We start from the raw sequence: 14,509 nt of genomic DNA on the forward strand, positions 1-14,509 counted from the left end.
ACTCGTGGTCAGACTTGGTCTCATATTTACTTTGTTCTATGGTGTTTGTTTATGTGCTGCTTTGTGTTGTGTTGTCCTGTTTTTTGATAAAGCATGTTACCCCCTGTCCCAAGACAAATTTCTCCCATGGGAGACAATAAAGGATTATCTTATCTTATGATAAAAATGATTCTATTGAAGGTGTATGGAGTTTAAAAACACAGTGGAGTACTTCCTGTATTACCAATGACATCACAAGGTGGAGCAGAGTGTTTTCTGTTTTAGAGAAGAAGGATTTGTGTGTTAAACGTGTGTGAGTGAAACAAACACAACTCCAGGTCTGTTTGTGATGAGGAAACAACATTATAACAGATCAGAAAACAGCGTAACATGGACCCTTTAAACTAAAAACTAGAATAAGAGGAATAAATATTTTGTCGCTCTTCTCTTTCTGTAGGTGCCAGGAGGATGTAAACGAGTGCGACCGCAGTAACCCGGAGGGCGAGTGCGAGAACGGGGGCGTCTGCGTCAACACCCACGGGTCCTTCTACTGCAACTGCACGGCCGGGTTTGTGGGGCAGAGGTGCTCCCTTCGGCCCGTGGTGGTGCCGGACATGCAGGCCGGGCACGCCATGGTCGGGAAGGAGGAGCTGATCGGCATCGCTGTGGTCCTCTTCGTCATCGTCACCCTCATCATCCTCTTCATCGCTTTCCGTAAAAAGGTTTTCCAGAAGAATTACTCCAGGAATAATCTGTCTCTAGTGCAGGATCCCGCCACGGCCGCTCTGCTTAATAAAGGTGAGTGTGGGTGGGCTGTGCGTCTGTTTACACGACTTCTGGTGTGATTTAAAGCTGCATTGCGTAACATTTCTAGTGGAGCAGATGCCACCTGTTCGTCTCCATGGAAATGTTATTGCTTTGTCTAGAATATTTTAGTGGAAGAGGTGGCACAGTGTACTAGAAGTAGTAGTAGAAGTTAGTAGTAGTAGTAGTAGTAGTAGTAGTAGTAGTAGTAGTAGTAGTAGTAGTAGTAGTATCAGCAGCAGCAGTAGTAGTAGTAATAAGTAGTAGCAGCAGTAGTAGCAGTAGTAGCAGTAGTAGTAGCAGTAGTAGCAGAGTAGTAGTAGAAGTAGTAGTAGTAGTAGCAGTAGTAGTAAGTAGTAGCAGAAGTAGTAGTAGTAGTAGTAGTAGTAGTAGTAGTAGCAGTAGTAGTAGTAGCAGTAGTAGTAGTAGTAGAGCAGTAGTAGCAGTAGTAGCAGTAGTAGCAGTAGTAGCAGTAGTAGCAGTAGTAGTAGCAGTAGTAGCAGTAGTAGCAGTAGTAGCAGTAGTAGTAGTAGTAGTAGCAGTAGTAGCAGTAGTAGCAGTAGTAGTAGTAGTAGTAGTAGCAGTAGTAGCAGTAGTAGCAGTAGTAGCAGTAGTAGTAGTAGTAGTAGTAGTAGTAGCAGTAGTAGTAGTAGTAGTAGTAGTAGTAGTAGTAGTAGTAGCAGTAGTAGCAGTAGTAGCAGTAGTAAGCAGTAGTAGCAGTAGTAGCAGTAGTAGAAGTAGTAGTAGTAGTAGCAGTAGTAGCAGTAGCAGTAGTAGTAGTAGTAGTAGTAGTAGTAGTAGTAGTAGTAGTAGTAGTAGTAGTAGTAGTAGTAGCAGTAGCAGTAGTAGCAGTAGCAGTAGCAGTAGCAGTAGCAGTAGTAGTAGTAGTAGTAGTAGTAGCAGTATGCAGTGGTTTAGTAGCAACATTGGGCCTCATTCATGAATCATTTCTTAAACTCTGGCCCAGATTCACAGTGTTCTTATGCAGCTGAATTGCTTCTTAAGTGACAGTTGTGAAGAATTCACCAACATCCAACAACAAACACCTCCACGCTCATTTACATTTTATTTCCAGCACATATATATATTTGGTTAGAAATGCCATCTGAACATCCATATATGGCCAATATGGGTTTAGTTTTATGGTGCATGAAAGAGCGAGGGAGAGAGTGAACGAGGAGGTGAGGTGGAGCGTCTACAGACTACGACTGTTTTACAGCTTCAGAGGTGATTTCAAATGTCCAAACTCACAGGGAAGATTTAAGTCAGAAACTTATTGAAATAAGCGGCCGCTGTTGTCGTATGTATGGCACTTTTTGTAATTGCAGACCCACAGTAAATAGCGAGGGACGGGGGCTGGGGGTTCATAAGAGTGTGCTCTGGTCATGGAGGGTGATGGGGGTGATGGGGGGTCAGGGGAGTAATGTCTGTGTCGAGTCCAGCGCGGTGACCAGGTGCAGGGCTGTAACAGTGTCCCATATGGAGGCACTGGGGCTGGGACAGACTGAGGCTCACTGCAGCCTGGAGAAAAGTTGTTAGACCCAATAGACACAGATTCTATAAAACAACTAGTAAATGTTATTGGATCACATAGTCATATGTTTATAGGAAATAATTTAGGAAAATATATAACTTATATAACTATAAGTTTTGTGAATGCCAAAAATGTTCTTAAGAAGGCCTTAAATACAAATCTGTTCAAATGAATGTTTCATGAATGAGGCCCATTAAGAGTAACAGTAGTAGTAACTGAAGCTGAAGAAGAAGTAGTAGTAGTAGTAGGTAGTAGTAGCAATAATAGAAGCAGAGGTATATGCAGTATTAGTTGTAGTAATATTTGTAGTGTAGTGCTGTAACTGCTTGCCTCCCTGATGATAGATAGGTTTAATCTATACTGTGAAACATTCAAGACAAAGCAATAACATCTCCACAGAGAAAAGCATTTGACGAACCCTCCACCAGAAAAGTTAGACGATGTATTTTTAATAAGACTTTTATCTATACAGACAACCCCGTGTATTTCAGAGCGACTGACGTGTTACTGACGTCTAAACTGCAGTCTTCAAAGTGTCCATTTTTCTTAGAGATTACAGTCTTTTCTAAAATTATGACAAAATCAAAGTGCAATCTTGATTTGATTTTGGCTCATTTCGGATTCCCGGCATGGAGCTAGAAATATCTGATAAATGACTCCTGATGATTTCCTATTCCTTCTTTCACATCTACAGCCAGACAATTGACATCACAAGATAGAAGGCAGCGTTTCAAATTTAAAAACAGACTGGAAATTGTTGAACAAATGCTTCTTTGAAATTGGAAAAAAATGTTAATTCCAGTAATAATACACTTAAAGGTTATAATGTTGTTTCCTCATCACAAACAAAACACAACTCCAGGTATGTTTTTGATGAGGGAACAACATTCTAATGGCTTAAAGCTCACAAAAGTCCATTGCGTCATACAGGACCTCAAATAAACACAAATGGTTTCATATACAAAACTAACTTGACTCTTTTAACCTTGTATCTTCATTTATTTACCTTTCTTTCCCTTTTTATCTTCAGCCAATGGTGTCCAGTTTAAGACCCTGCACTGTGGCGTGGGAGACCCCTTGAACCTGTACGCTGAGCCCACCGTGGTCGGGGTCGGGGGACTGATCGGACCCCCTCAAGTCCCGGTCCGCCCCATGGCCTACACACCCTGCTCCAGGTTCAAAGTCCAAGGTGAGATTTAATATAAACTTAGTTAAAATTAAATGAAATTAAATCTGTCATTGTTTTCAAGTTAAATATAAGCAGATTAAAGGTACACTATGTAACTTTTCGGTTGGGATGTTTGGCTGGAATGTTCCACAGTGTGACATTAAACAGTTATACCTAACATTTATTTAATTACAGGTGGTTTTATAGCTCAAAAATAGTTAGAAAAACAGACATTCTGACTGTGAGCGGGGTCGCCTTTCCACAGATCTGACCTCTAACTTGGTCTGATTTGGTCTCCATGAAGATAGAAAGGTTTAATACCATACTGTGAAAGCCTTTGATGGGCCCTCCACCAGAAAAGTTACAGAATACACCTTTAAATAACACTTTAAATATACTTAAAGCCCCAGTACTGGATTTTTGTCCATGTATTTGAGTACAGATATATTGTCTAAGCAGCTCTTGAGGTCAAATTAACTGTCATTATTATTGACGTTTTATTGCCCGATAATCAGGAGATGTGTGTTAGAATGCTAGTTGGTATTAGCTTTACATCAATATTCCACTCTGTTCTCTATAAGTTGAGAAAAGTGCTTAAAAACTCAGCACGGACTATAATTAATATAACTTGAAATTTTGCAGCGACGGTAAAACTTAGATTAGACAGATTAGCAGGCTACAGCTCACTTCCTGATTCTCAGAGGATGAAAACTCATTATAAACTAGAAGCAAACCTGATTTCTTTCATAAGAGCTGTGTGTAATATCTGTCCCACGGCAAAACAAGTTGGGTACAGCCACTTTAAAGGGCCCATAATATCACACTATTTTCTGATCTATGTTATAATCTTGTTTTTTTCATCAAAAAAATACCTCGAGTTGTGTTTTGTTTCATTCACAGATTTTTAACACATAAAAAAACACTGTGTTCCATGTTTTTAAACTCCATACAGCTTCACTAGAATCATTTGGACCATTTTCAGCTCTAGAATTGCCACTATCTGCTGAACAAAGAGTAAAACAAGCTGTTCACTTCAAAACTACCACTTCATGACATCACAAGGTGGAACAGAGCATTCTAACATGGCTTAAAGCTCACAAGAGTCTGTTTTGCGTAATATAGGAGTTTTAAAGCGTAATACTCAGTCCTAACTCAGTCCTTGTTCTTCAGATGATCCTCGCTCGACTCTGGAGAAGATGGTGGATGGTCGGACCGTGGAGCAGACGGAGATGAGCACGTTTCACCCCGAGTCCCCGCGGTTCCTCACGGGGACCACCAGGAGGGGCGTGGTGGTCTGCAGCGTGGCCCCAAACCTGCCGCCAGTCTCCCCCTGCCGCTCCGACTGTGACTCCCTACGCAAGAGCCCCTGGGACAGTGACGAAGGTAAGACTTAAAGGCTCTATATTATACGAAACTTATACGATTCTTGTGAGCATGATATGTGCTTTATTTCATTTACATGTTTGCATAACTCTTTATTATTAGTCTGTCTACATCTTCAAAGCTCAAAATGCTCTGGTCCACCTTGTGATGTCATGTAGTGATAGTTTTCAAGTTAACAGCTATATTCTACTTTTACTTCAGTAGAAATCGGTAATTCCAGGGCTGAAATACTCCCAATGATTCTCGTGAAAGTGTCTGGAGTTAAAAACACAGCACTGGAGCACTTCCTCTTTTACCATTTTGAGAGAAGAACTCATCCTACATCTGCAGGGTTTGTGCATTAAACATGTTTGAATGAAACAAAACACAACTCCAGGTCTGTTTGTGATGAGGAAACAACATTAGAACAGATCAGAGCGTAATATGAACCCTTTAAGACACTTTTAAAATGATCATATCCCTGGCCAGTTCTGTGTCATATCAGATGGAAGCAGCCAAGTTGGAAGAGTTGTAAACTCACTACCAATAAAGGTGGTGGTTCCTTGCTAAATACCTTTGTATGCTGCCATTGTCTTTGGGCAAAACTCTTTTCCGACCATGCTTAAGTATGTGTTAGCCAGGCTGGCGCCACCTAGTGCCTCCTTTTCGCTCCAGTGACTAGATCAGGAATCAGAATACACTAGACAGTTTGCAAGAACGCCAGAAGTTGTAGACCGCACACCGGCCAATCAGTGAAGAGCTGTGAAGCCATTACATTAAAATCAAGCACCTGTCTGGGTCCCTTTTGTGGAACAGCACAACAGTAAACAAAGCGTCGAGATGGATGTAGACGAAGACAGACATTCTGTGTTGGCAACGATTCCCGAGATCGAGGATTTAAAGCCGGAACAAAGAGAATGTTTGGTGATTTTTATCAAGGGGAAAGACGTTATTGTCCTTCTTCGTAGGGGATTAGAGAAAAGTTTAATATACCAGTTAGCCCCGTTACCGGCGCATTACATACGTCACGACCAAATAGCAGCAACTGGTTAAATTTTAAAAGTACCCGCCTACCATCGAATGAACAAATCCTGATGCTGCGAGGTCAGACGCTTTCCACGAAGTGAAACCGGCTGATGAATCAGGCTGAATATGTGTTAGAGACAAATGAATCTGCCTGTATGATTAAATTTACGATTCGGTTTTAATTGGAGGTAGCTACAATAAATCTTTTTAAGGTTCCTTTTAGTTTAAGTTCTTTTAAGGTCTAGTTATTTCAGGTCCAACGTTTTTTATCGTACTTTATATTATGAGAATACTGTATAATCAATAAGGAAAACTGGCTCTTGCCTCCATCTGGGAATCTGACACCATTACATTATATTCTGCAGTTTGAACCAGTACAATAATATTTAAAGTAAAGGTGCATTGTGCATCTTTTCTGGTGGAGGGTTTGTCAAACACTTGTATTGTTCGGTCTGGAATGTTTCACAGTATGGCATTAAACCTTTTTATCTTCACGGAGACCAGAATGCCTGTTTTTCTAGGTATTTTTGAGCTATAAAACCAGCTGTAATTGAATAAATGTAAGGTAGAGCTGTTTAATGTCACACTGTGGAACATTCTAGACAGAGCAATGACTTATCCATAGAAACAAGCAGGCGATGGACCCTCAACCAAAAAGTATAAACATGTGAAATAACTGCAGTATTAACCATAAACTGTGACATTTATGTGTTTTTTTTTGTTTTGTGTTTTTTTAACCACATATCTGATTTTCTATCTGTCGCCCCCTTCAGGTAAAATGGTGGACTTGGCAGAAGAGGTCACGTGTTTCTCCGGCAGTAACAAAGGCAGTAACTCTGAGGTGCAGTCTCTCAGCTCGTTCCAGTCCGACTCTTGTGATGACAACGGTAAGGCACAGTTACATTTTAAAACAATACAGTAATGCGAATAAGTCATATTTTAATGTGTGCTTTCGACAACCATCGCTGGACATCACATTTTGGTCATGAGTCTGTGGCTTCTTTTTGGTGTATTTTGGTGTGAAATGGTTGGTGAAATAGATTTTAAAATGTGATGGTCTTTTGGGCAAAGGAACAAAAAACAAAAACAAAAAAAACATTCAGGTGACTCCATGTTTGGACTGATGTGTAAATTGACAAACATGTTTATTAATTGGAACCACAAATAATGGCAATTAAAATGTTTACTTATTATTATTATTATTATTATTATTACTTTATTTAAACAGGACTTGTTCCATGTAGGACTGAACAATTATTAACAAAATTAGATTCTACTTTATTTTTTTATATCCTGAATCGAATCCGTATCCAGACAGTATATAGATAAATGGATAGATAGATACTTTATTTATCCCAAAAGAATTTCAAATGATTAGTATTATGTTAAAAACTATAAAAAATCATATTAAAAATATACCTTTAAATGTCTTGGTCCAGGTTCAAGTATGGCATAAAATGACTGGACTATAAAGTTAAAATCAGAAGTGCAGAAAATCACTTTATACCCTTATCTCTCTAAAGATTATACTGCAAGTCTATTTAATTTTAATTTCCAATCTGCTCTTTTTTTAATTATAGACATTATAAAAGTGAGAGTCACCTTCTACATATGAAAAGTTCCTTTGCAAAAACAGATAAGTTTACTCTATAGTCATATTTTCAAAAGCCAAATCAATTTTACTGTTATTAAAATATAAAAGAAAAAATCTTTAAGGACATTTTTGAAAACAGAGATATCGATTTTTGCTGTTGAACGCTTCATATCTAAAAAAAAACCCTAAAACTTAAAGAAAAAATTCATTCAACCAACGATAAGAAAACCTATTTAACATCCATCCAATCAATTAGTGGGGGGCCCATGTGAGCCTCCTTGCCCCGGGCCCCGAAAATTTCTGTCGACGGGCCTGGTCAAAATGTTCCTGATAAATTCTATTACAATTTTTAAACTTCACCAACCTCCCCTGGTTCATTCAGCCCTGGTACTGTCTTCTGTGTGCGAGGAGACTGTTTTTACCGTTGTGGGTTTGTGCCTTCTCCGTCTGTGTCATCGTCTCATGTTGATTTGATTTGCCGACTCATCCCTTTGCCTCTGCAGACTCATTGTAACTGTATTATGTCCAGTCATCAGTTATCAGACGAGAAAGTGTATGAAACAGTGATTCGGACGAGAGACGCTGTGTTCACATTCACTGCTTTGGCGATCGTACCGGTCATGTTTTATTTCAGCTGTGTTTTATGAATGGCTGTTGTTTTTCGATGTGACAAGGCTGTACGCATCAGATACAACTGCTTAAGAAACATAAGAAGTATGAGAGCTGGTTTATTATAAGAAATGCTTTTTAACTAACCAAAAACGTGCAAAAATGAAATCAGAACATAAAAGGTACGAGATTATTTTCATTACAAGAAATTTATTTTAGGGTAACACTTTATAATAAGACAGTCTATGAACATACCTGTCACAAACATACATTCAGTGTTGGGGAGTAACAGATTACATGAACCGGAGTTACGTAATCAGAGTACAAATTATGAGTAACTGCATTCAGTTACAGTTACTGTTTCAGTGAGTGGTAATTGGATTACAGTTACTTTGTTGAAATAAATGGATTATATGGCGGTATTTTCTTGTTTTCACATTTTGGGCTAAACCAGGACTAAACCAGGACTAAAATGAGGTCTAAACCAGGACTAAACCAGGACTAAAATGAGGTCTAAACCAGGACTAAACCGGGACTAAAACGAGGTCTAAAGCAGGACTAAAACTAGGTCTAAACCAGGACTAAAACGAGGCCTAAACGAGGCCTAAACGAGGCCTAAACCAGGACTAAACCAGGACTAAAACGAGGTCTAAACCAGGACTAAACCAGGACTAAAACCAGGACTAAAACGAGGTCTAAACCAAGACTAAAACCAAGACTAAAACCAAGACTAAACCAGGACTAAACCAGGACTAAAACCAGGACTAAAACCAGGACTAAACCAGGACTAAACCAGGACTAAACCAGGACTAAACCAGGACTAAACCAGGACTAAACCAGGACTAAACCAGGGCCAATTTGAAGAGAACAAACATGAATTTTCAGGATGTGGTTGGTACATTCATGTAGTTTTAAAAAAACATGACAATATCAGGTAATCCAAAGTATTCAGATTACGTTACTCACTTTAAGTAATCTAATGGATTCCGTTACAAACTACATTTTGGGGTATGTAATCTGTAATCTGTAGGGGAATACATTTTAAAAGTCGCCTTCCCAACACTGCATACATTTATTCAAAGATCAAGTCTTTCATTAATATTTCTGCCACAAGAAAACAACATAAAAATCATGAACTCAAAATGTCATCGTGGAAAAATAACAATGCACACATGCCGACCCACGACCAATTAATCACTGCTGGCTGCACATTCACTGTCCTCTGCCTCGCCCTCACGACTGCTGCAACTCGTGCGCTCTTACCTGCTCTATAAAACAAAAAGGGAATAAAAATGTCGTATTGTTTGTAGTGCATATATTAGATAAATTAATAGAAACAACTTTTAATTCAAGTAATACTATAGACTACCCAAGAGGCACGTCACCATATGTCGTGGAGCTTTTCACCGCTGCCAGCACCCCTTTCATTCGCAGGATCTATTTATGGAACTGTGCGCACGTCATTGCCAAATTCATTTTAACTTTGATTTCGCTGCGGACCGGGTTAAATGAGCATCTGTTTCTCATATCGATCCAGGCACCTTTCGGAATTGAAAAGACCCGTTCTGTGCATTGCTCCTCGGTGCAGACTCGTGCCTAATTGTAGAACATCATAAAATAAACAAAACAGAAAGATTGTAGCCGGCAATAGAAGCCGTGAGGGGCTGTGTGCAGTCTGTCACAGCAGTCAGGGCTGCATGCAGTCCACTTAGCCTCTCTACCAACAGGTTTTAGTGTTTATCGGAAAATAACTACTCAGTATTCTGCTTGAGTGTCATTTCTGGGACATTTAGGGCCAGATTCAGGATTCGGAACAACAGTTTAGATTTTGGGAATGTGCTGATTTTTTCAGGACATCTGGTCATACCATTAACTAAAAATGAAAGTGTTTAATAATCATTTACAAACAGATAAAAAGTGTCATTACTAATCTATAAAATGTTCTTTTTTTTATGTTTTAATGTTATGTATTTAAAGGTGCATTGTGTAACTTTTCTGGTGGAGGGATGTTTCTATGGATATGTCATTGCTAAACATCTCTACCAGCTCAAAAATACCTAGAAAAGACATTCTGACTGTGAGTGAGCCTCTCCACAGATCTGACCTGTAACTTTATCTGGTTTGATCTCCATGACGATAAAAAGGTTTAATGCCATACTGTGAAACATTCCAGACAAAGCAATAACATCTCCATGAAGAAAAGCACTTGACGGACCCTCCAAGTTCCCCAAAGGTTACACAGTGCACCTTTAACTGCTCATACTTGTCATTTTTAGATCATGATGAGTTCATGGATAATAAACATTCACAAATGATTCTCGGTATGTCTTATTATAAAGTGTTACCCGTTTTAGTTAACCAAAAACACATGCAGAAAAAAACAACAAAAAAAAACAATTAATGCTTGCTTCTTGCTTCCCATCAGGCGTCAGGAATCAAATCATCTATCTTTGAACAAGCTGCCAATTTGCAATTTGATTTGGCATAAATTTCCATCCCGAATTTGTTGAGTTATAATTATGATCCAGACCTGAATCTGGCTCACGGCTCACTGGTTTGTGACGGCGTGTCTAGACGGAGACTGATGAGACCATCCAAAACACCTTGTTATGAGTTAAGATGGACAAATGAAGTTTTATATGCAGGTAAAGATCGTGGATTTAACTACAAGATTATACAAAAATAAATAAATAAAATGAAACCAAATATTAAAGATCTTATATGACGCAATAGACTCTTGTTACCTCCTCAAAAACAGACCTGGAATTGTGTTTGTGTATTTTGTTTCATTCACACATGTTTGAGTAACCCTTTATAATTAGTATTGTTTATAATTAGTATATATCACAAGCTCAAAATGCTCAGGTCCACCTTGTGATGTCATGAAGCGTAGTTTTCAAGTTAACAGCAACATTTTAACTTCAATTCAGTAGAGATCGGCAATTCCAGATCTGAAATAATCCAAATGATTCTAGTGAAAGTGTGTGGAGTTTAAAAACAGAGTGGAGCACTTCCTGTATTACCTCATGACATCACAAGGTGGAACAGTATTCAGCCTAAATGTACAGGTTTCGTGCGTTAAACATGTGTAAATGAAACAAAACACAACTCCAGGTCTGTCTGTGATGAAGAAACAATATTATAACACAGATCAGAAAATATGGTCCCTTTAAAGATGCACTGTGTAACATTTCTGGGGAAGGTTAAAGCTACTAAACTGATGTATCTCCACTGAGACAAGCCAGATCTGTGGAGAGAAGAGTCCGCTTAAAAACAGACAAACACATAAAAACACATGTAATTGAATCAACGCTTTCAAAGATGGAAGATTAATGTCACACTGTGTAACATTTGAGGCATCTCCATGGTGACAAGAAACAGAAAAGTGACATAGTGCATCTTTAAGACAAAAACTACTAAAATAATTAATTACAGAAATGTTAAAAGTGCTTGTACTGTTTATATTTGGTGAAAAACAGTAAAAAAAATAAGTGAAAAATAAAAAATGATTCTTCAAATTTTTATCTTGAATTGGAAAAAAAAAAAAAAAGATAAACTATGACATGTATCGACCCAAAAAAACACAAATACTGTGAGTCTGTCTAATGCCTACAGCCTTGAAACCTCCATTTTGCTTGTCGTTATTATAATTTGCTTTAAAACTTTTTTTTTGTGTGTTATTCAAACCACACCCACGCACCACACAGGATCGAGAAGTCGGGTCCCTTTATGGATTTTTCTTTCTCTATTTCTATTTTTTTCGTTTGTGATTCTCTGACGCTGCTGTATCTCTCCCCCACAAGCCTCCATAGTGACCGTCATTCGATTGGTCAATGACGCAGTGGACTCAATCGAGAGTGAAGGTACCATGTCTGTGTCCTGCTCCCATCTCTCCTGCTCCTCCCTCCTCCAGCGCTGCACAGGGTTCCCACCAGGTCGGCACGGCAACCGCAAATCAGGAAATGCAGTGTAGTGGAGTTTAGAAAGAGGAGATAATGCGATGAAATATGAAACAGATAGAAAGGAAAAGTTTAAGTGCAAAGTTTAGAATGTGGAATTTTTGAATGTATTCACTATTTGAAAGGGCAGTTTCTTGAACTATTTATTTACTGCAGGTAGTTTAAAGGTCCTGTATTACACAAAATGGATTTAAGCCATGTTAGAATGTTGTAACCTCCTCAAAAACACACCTCGAGTTGTGTTTTGTTTAATTCACGCATGTTCGGTCTACATCTCCAAAGCTCAGAATGCTCTGTTCCTCCTTGTGATGTCATGAAGTGGTAGATTTTAAGTTAACATTTACTATTTTAGTTTTAGTTCAGTAGAGAGGGCTGAAATAATCCAAATAATTGAACTAGTGAATGTGTATTAAGTTTAAAAACACAATGGAGCACTTCCTTTATTACCACATGACATCATATAGTGGAACAGAGTGTTTTTTGTTTGAGCAAAGAGCCTAAGACCCCGTCCACACTAGTACGTATTTGAATCGTTTTCATTGCTGATGCAGTGTTCGTTCACACTAATCCGATAGAAAACAGCTCTAGAGACGGAACGATCTGGTGTCTCCAGCTCCCACGAATTCATTTGAGTACGGATCTGATCCGGCACCGTGTGGACGCCTGAAAACGCTGATACGCTGATGTAGTTCTATGCGCCGCAAAGTAATTCACCGCCAAAACGCTAAGAAGCTAGAATATATGTCCATTCATATAAGCGGTCTATGCATATGATTGTACGCATAGACCGTATAATCTCTGAAAAGTTTAACATGAACCATCTCCAACGCATCAGAAAAACAGAACAGACTCACCATCAGCAGAACACCCCTCTGTCACAGAAAGAACACTCATAATCCACTGAGTCGTGTCCTTTAGTCCGACAGAAGCTGAACCACATCAGCGCACAATAGCAAACTGTTTTTTGAGCGCTTATAGTTTATGCAAATGAGTCATGTGGTTTTAAGTTTTGTTTCTGTAAAACGTAAACAAATATGCTCAAAACTGTGTGGATAGGGAAGACTTGCGGATACAGAAACGAGTCAGAGCCGCCATGCTCATCTTAAAATCCAGTGTAACAACTGAACCTCGTTGTTTTTTCACTTGCCATCTCCCTCGGCTCAAAATCAGCTGCTGCAACTTCAGACTTCCTTGTTTGTACCGCTCACGTGACATCAGGACATTGTTACGACGTGACACCAGCCTATCACGTGACTAGCGTTTTAGGCAGTTTTGCGTTTCCGTGTGGACAGGGAACGCTTTGATTGCGGACACAGAAACAACATGTCCGGACGCAGATACGATACGCAGATTCGTTTCAGTGTAAACGGGGTCTAAATTTGCAGGATTTGTGTGAAACATGTGTGAATGAAACAAAACACAACTCCAGGTCTGTTTTGATGGGTAAACAACATTGTAACACAGTGTAAAAGAAAACAGAGTAATACGGGCTCTTTAATAATGTGTCTCTTGCGTAAAAGCTTGAGTCATTTTTGAGTCATTTTTCAAGATAGTCAGAAAAATACAAAAAGAAACTGCCTAGATCACAAAGACTTACACAAAAAAAAATATCTATCTAAACCATAGAATGTCAGGACAACATAGAAAGTCTTATGTAGAAGCTGAAACTGAAATGTAAAAAGCTTAAAAATATGAGGTCTGAAGGGCAAAATTTAGAAAGAGGAATTCAGAATTGTATTGTTTTAGTACTTAGAATTTGGAATGCACAGGATACTTGATACTGAAATGTTTACAATATCACCCATTTTAAAAACACATCTCATACAGTTTCAAGTGTTTTGGTACATTCTCATACATTACCAAGTTTTGTTTTGTTTTAATTTCATTTTCCAGATTTTGATCAACTTTCATATTTTAATAACACTTAGTTTGGCCCCGAGTTTAGTGCCTGTGGTTCAGGAGGGTCCTCTACCTGCTCGTCTCCATGGAGATGTTATTGCTTTGCCTAGAATGTTCCACGGTATGACATTAAACATATCCATCTTACATTTATTCATTACAGTGTTTCTATTGCTCAAAAATACAATAATTCCTTCTGTGAATAAGAGTGACTCTACACAGATCTGAACTGGTATGTAACGTAATCTAAACTGTGGAACATTCTAGACAAAGCAATAATATTTCCATGGTGACAAGCAGGTGAGGGACGCTCCACTAAAAATGTTACGTAGTGCAGCTTTAGGGGGACAGTCCAGAAATTTGGACATAGGACCTCATTTCCTAGTGATCCAGAGTGTTGGAGACGTGTGGAGACACTTTTTAAAATATTCCATCCAGTCCTTGTGTTTGCAGAGGTCACTGGTGCTAGACTAGTGCATGTCAATGGTCATAGTTATCCTGCCACTAAAAACAGTCTTACCCACTCCACAAAACACCCGAAGCAAAACTGTTAGTACTAGGAATGTAACGATAAC

The 14,509-nt window shown here is 38.9% G+C and overlaps 1 protein-coding gene across 3 annotated transcripts in view; it reads left to right on the forward strand.

The window, feature by feature from the left end:
* Nucleotides 1-14,509, forward strand: part of fat3a (FAT atypical cadherin 3a) — a 203,879-nt gene that overhangs the window by 175,006 nt on the left and 14,364 nt on the right. For all 3 annotated transcript variants that reach the window (XM_055148012.1, XM_055148013.1, XM_055148014.1), the window contains exons 27-31: nucleotides 437-777; nucleotides 3,348-3,506; nucleotides 4,656-4,868; nucleotides 6,647-6,760; nucleotides 11,880-11,939. In XM_055148012.1, coding sequence (XP_055003987.1) covers nucleotides 437-777; nucleotides 3,348-3,506; nucleotides 4,656-4,868; nucleotides 6,647-6,760; nucleotides 11,880-11,939 — 887 coding nt within the window. The remainder of the gene's footprint in view (nucleotides 1-436; nucleotides 778-3,347; nucleotides 3,507-4,655; nucleotides 4,869-6,646; nucleotides 6,761-11,879; nucleotides 11,940-14,509) is intronic.

The sequence above is a fragment of the Boleophthalmus pectinirostris genome, unplaced genomic scaffold, assembly GCF_026225935.1.
Source record: "Boleophthalmus pectinirostris isolate CB_2022bp ecotype Guang Dong unplaced genomic scaffold, ASM2622593v1 HiC_scaffold_9, whole genome shotgun sequence".
Classification (NCBI taxonomy): domain Eukaryota; kingdom Metazoa; phylum Chordata; class Actinopteri; order Gobiiformes; family Gobiidae; genus Boleophthalmus; species Boleophthalmus pectinirostris.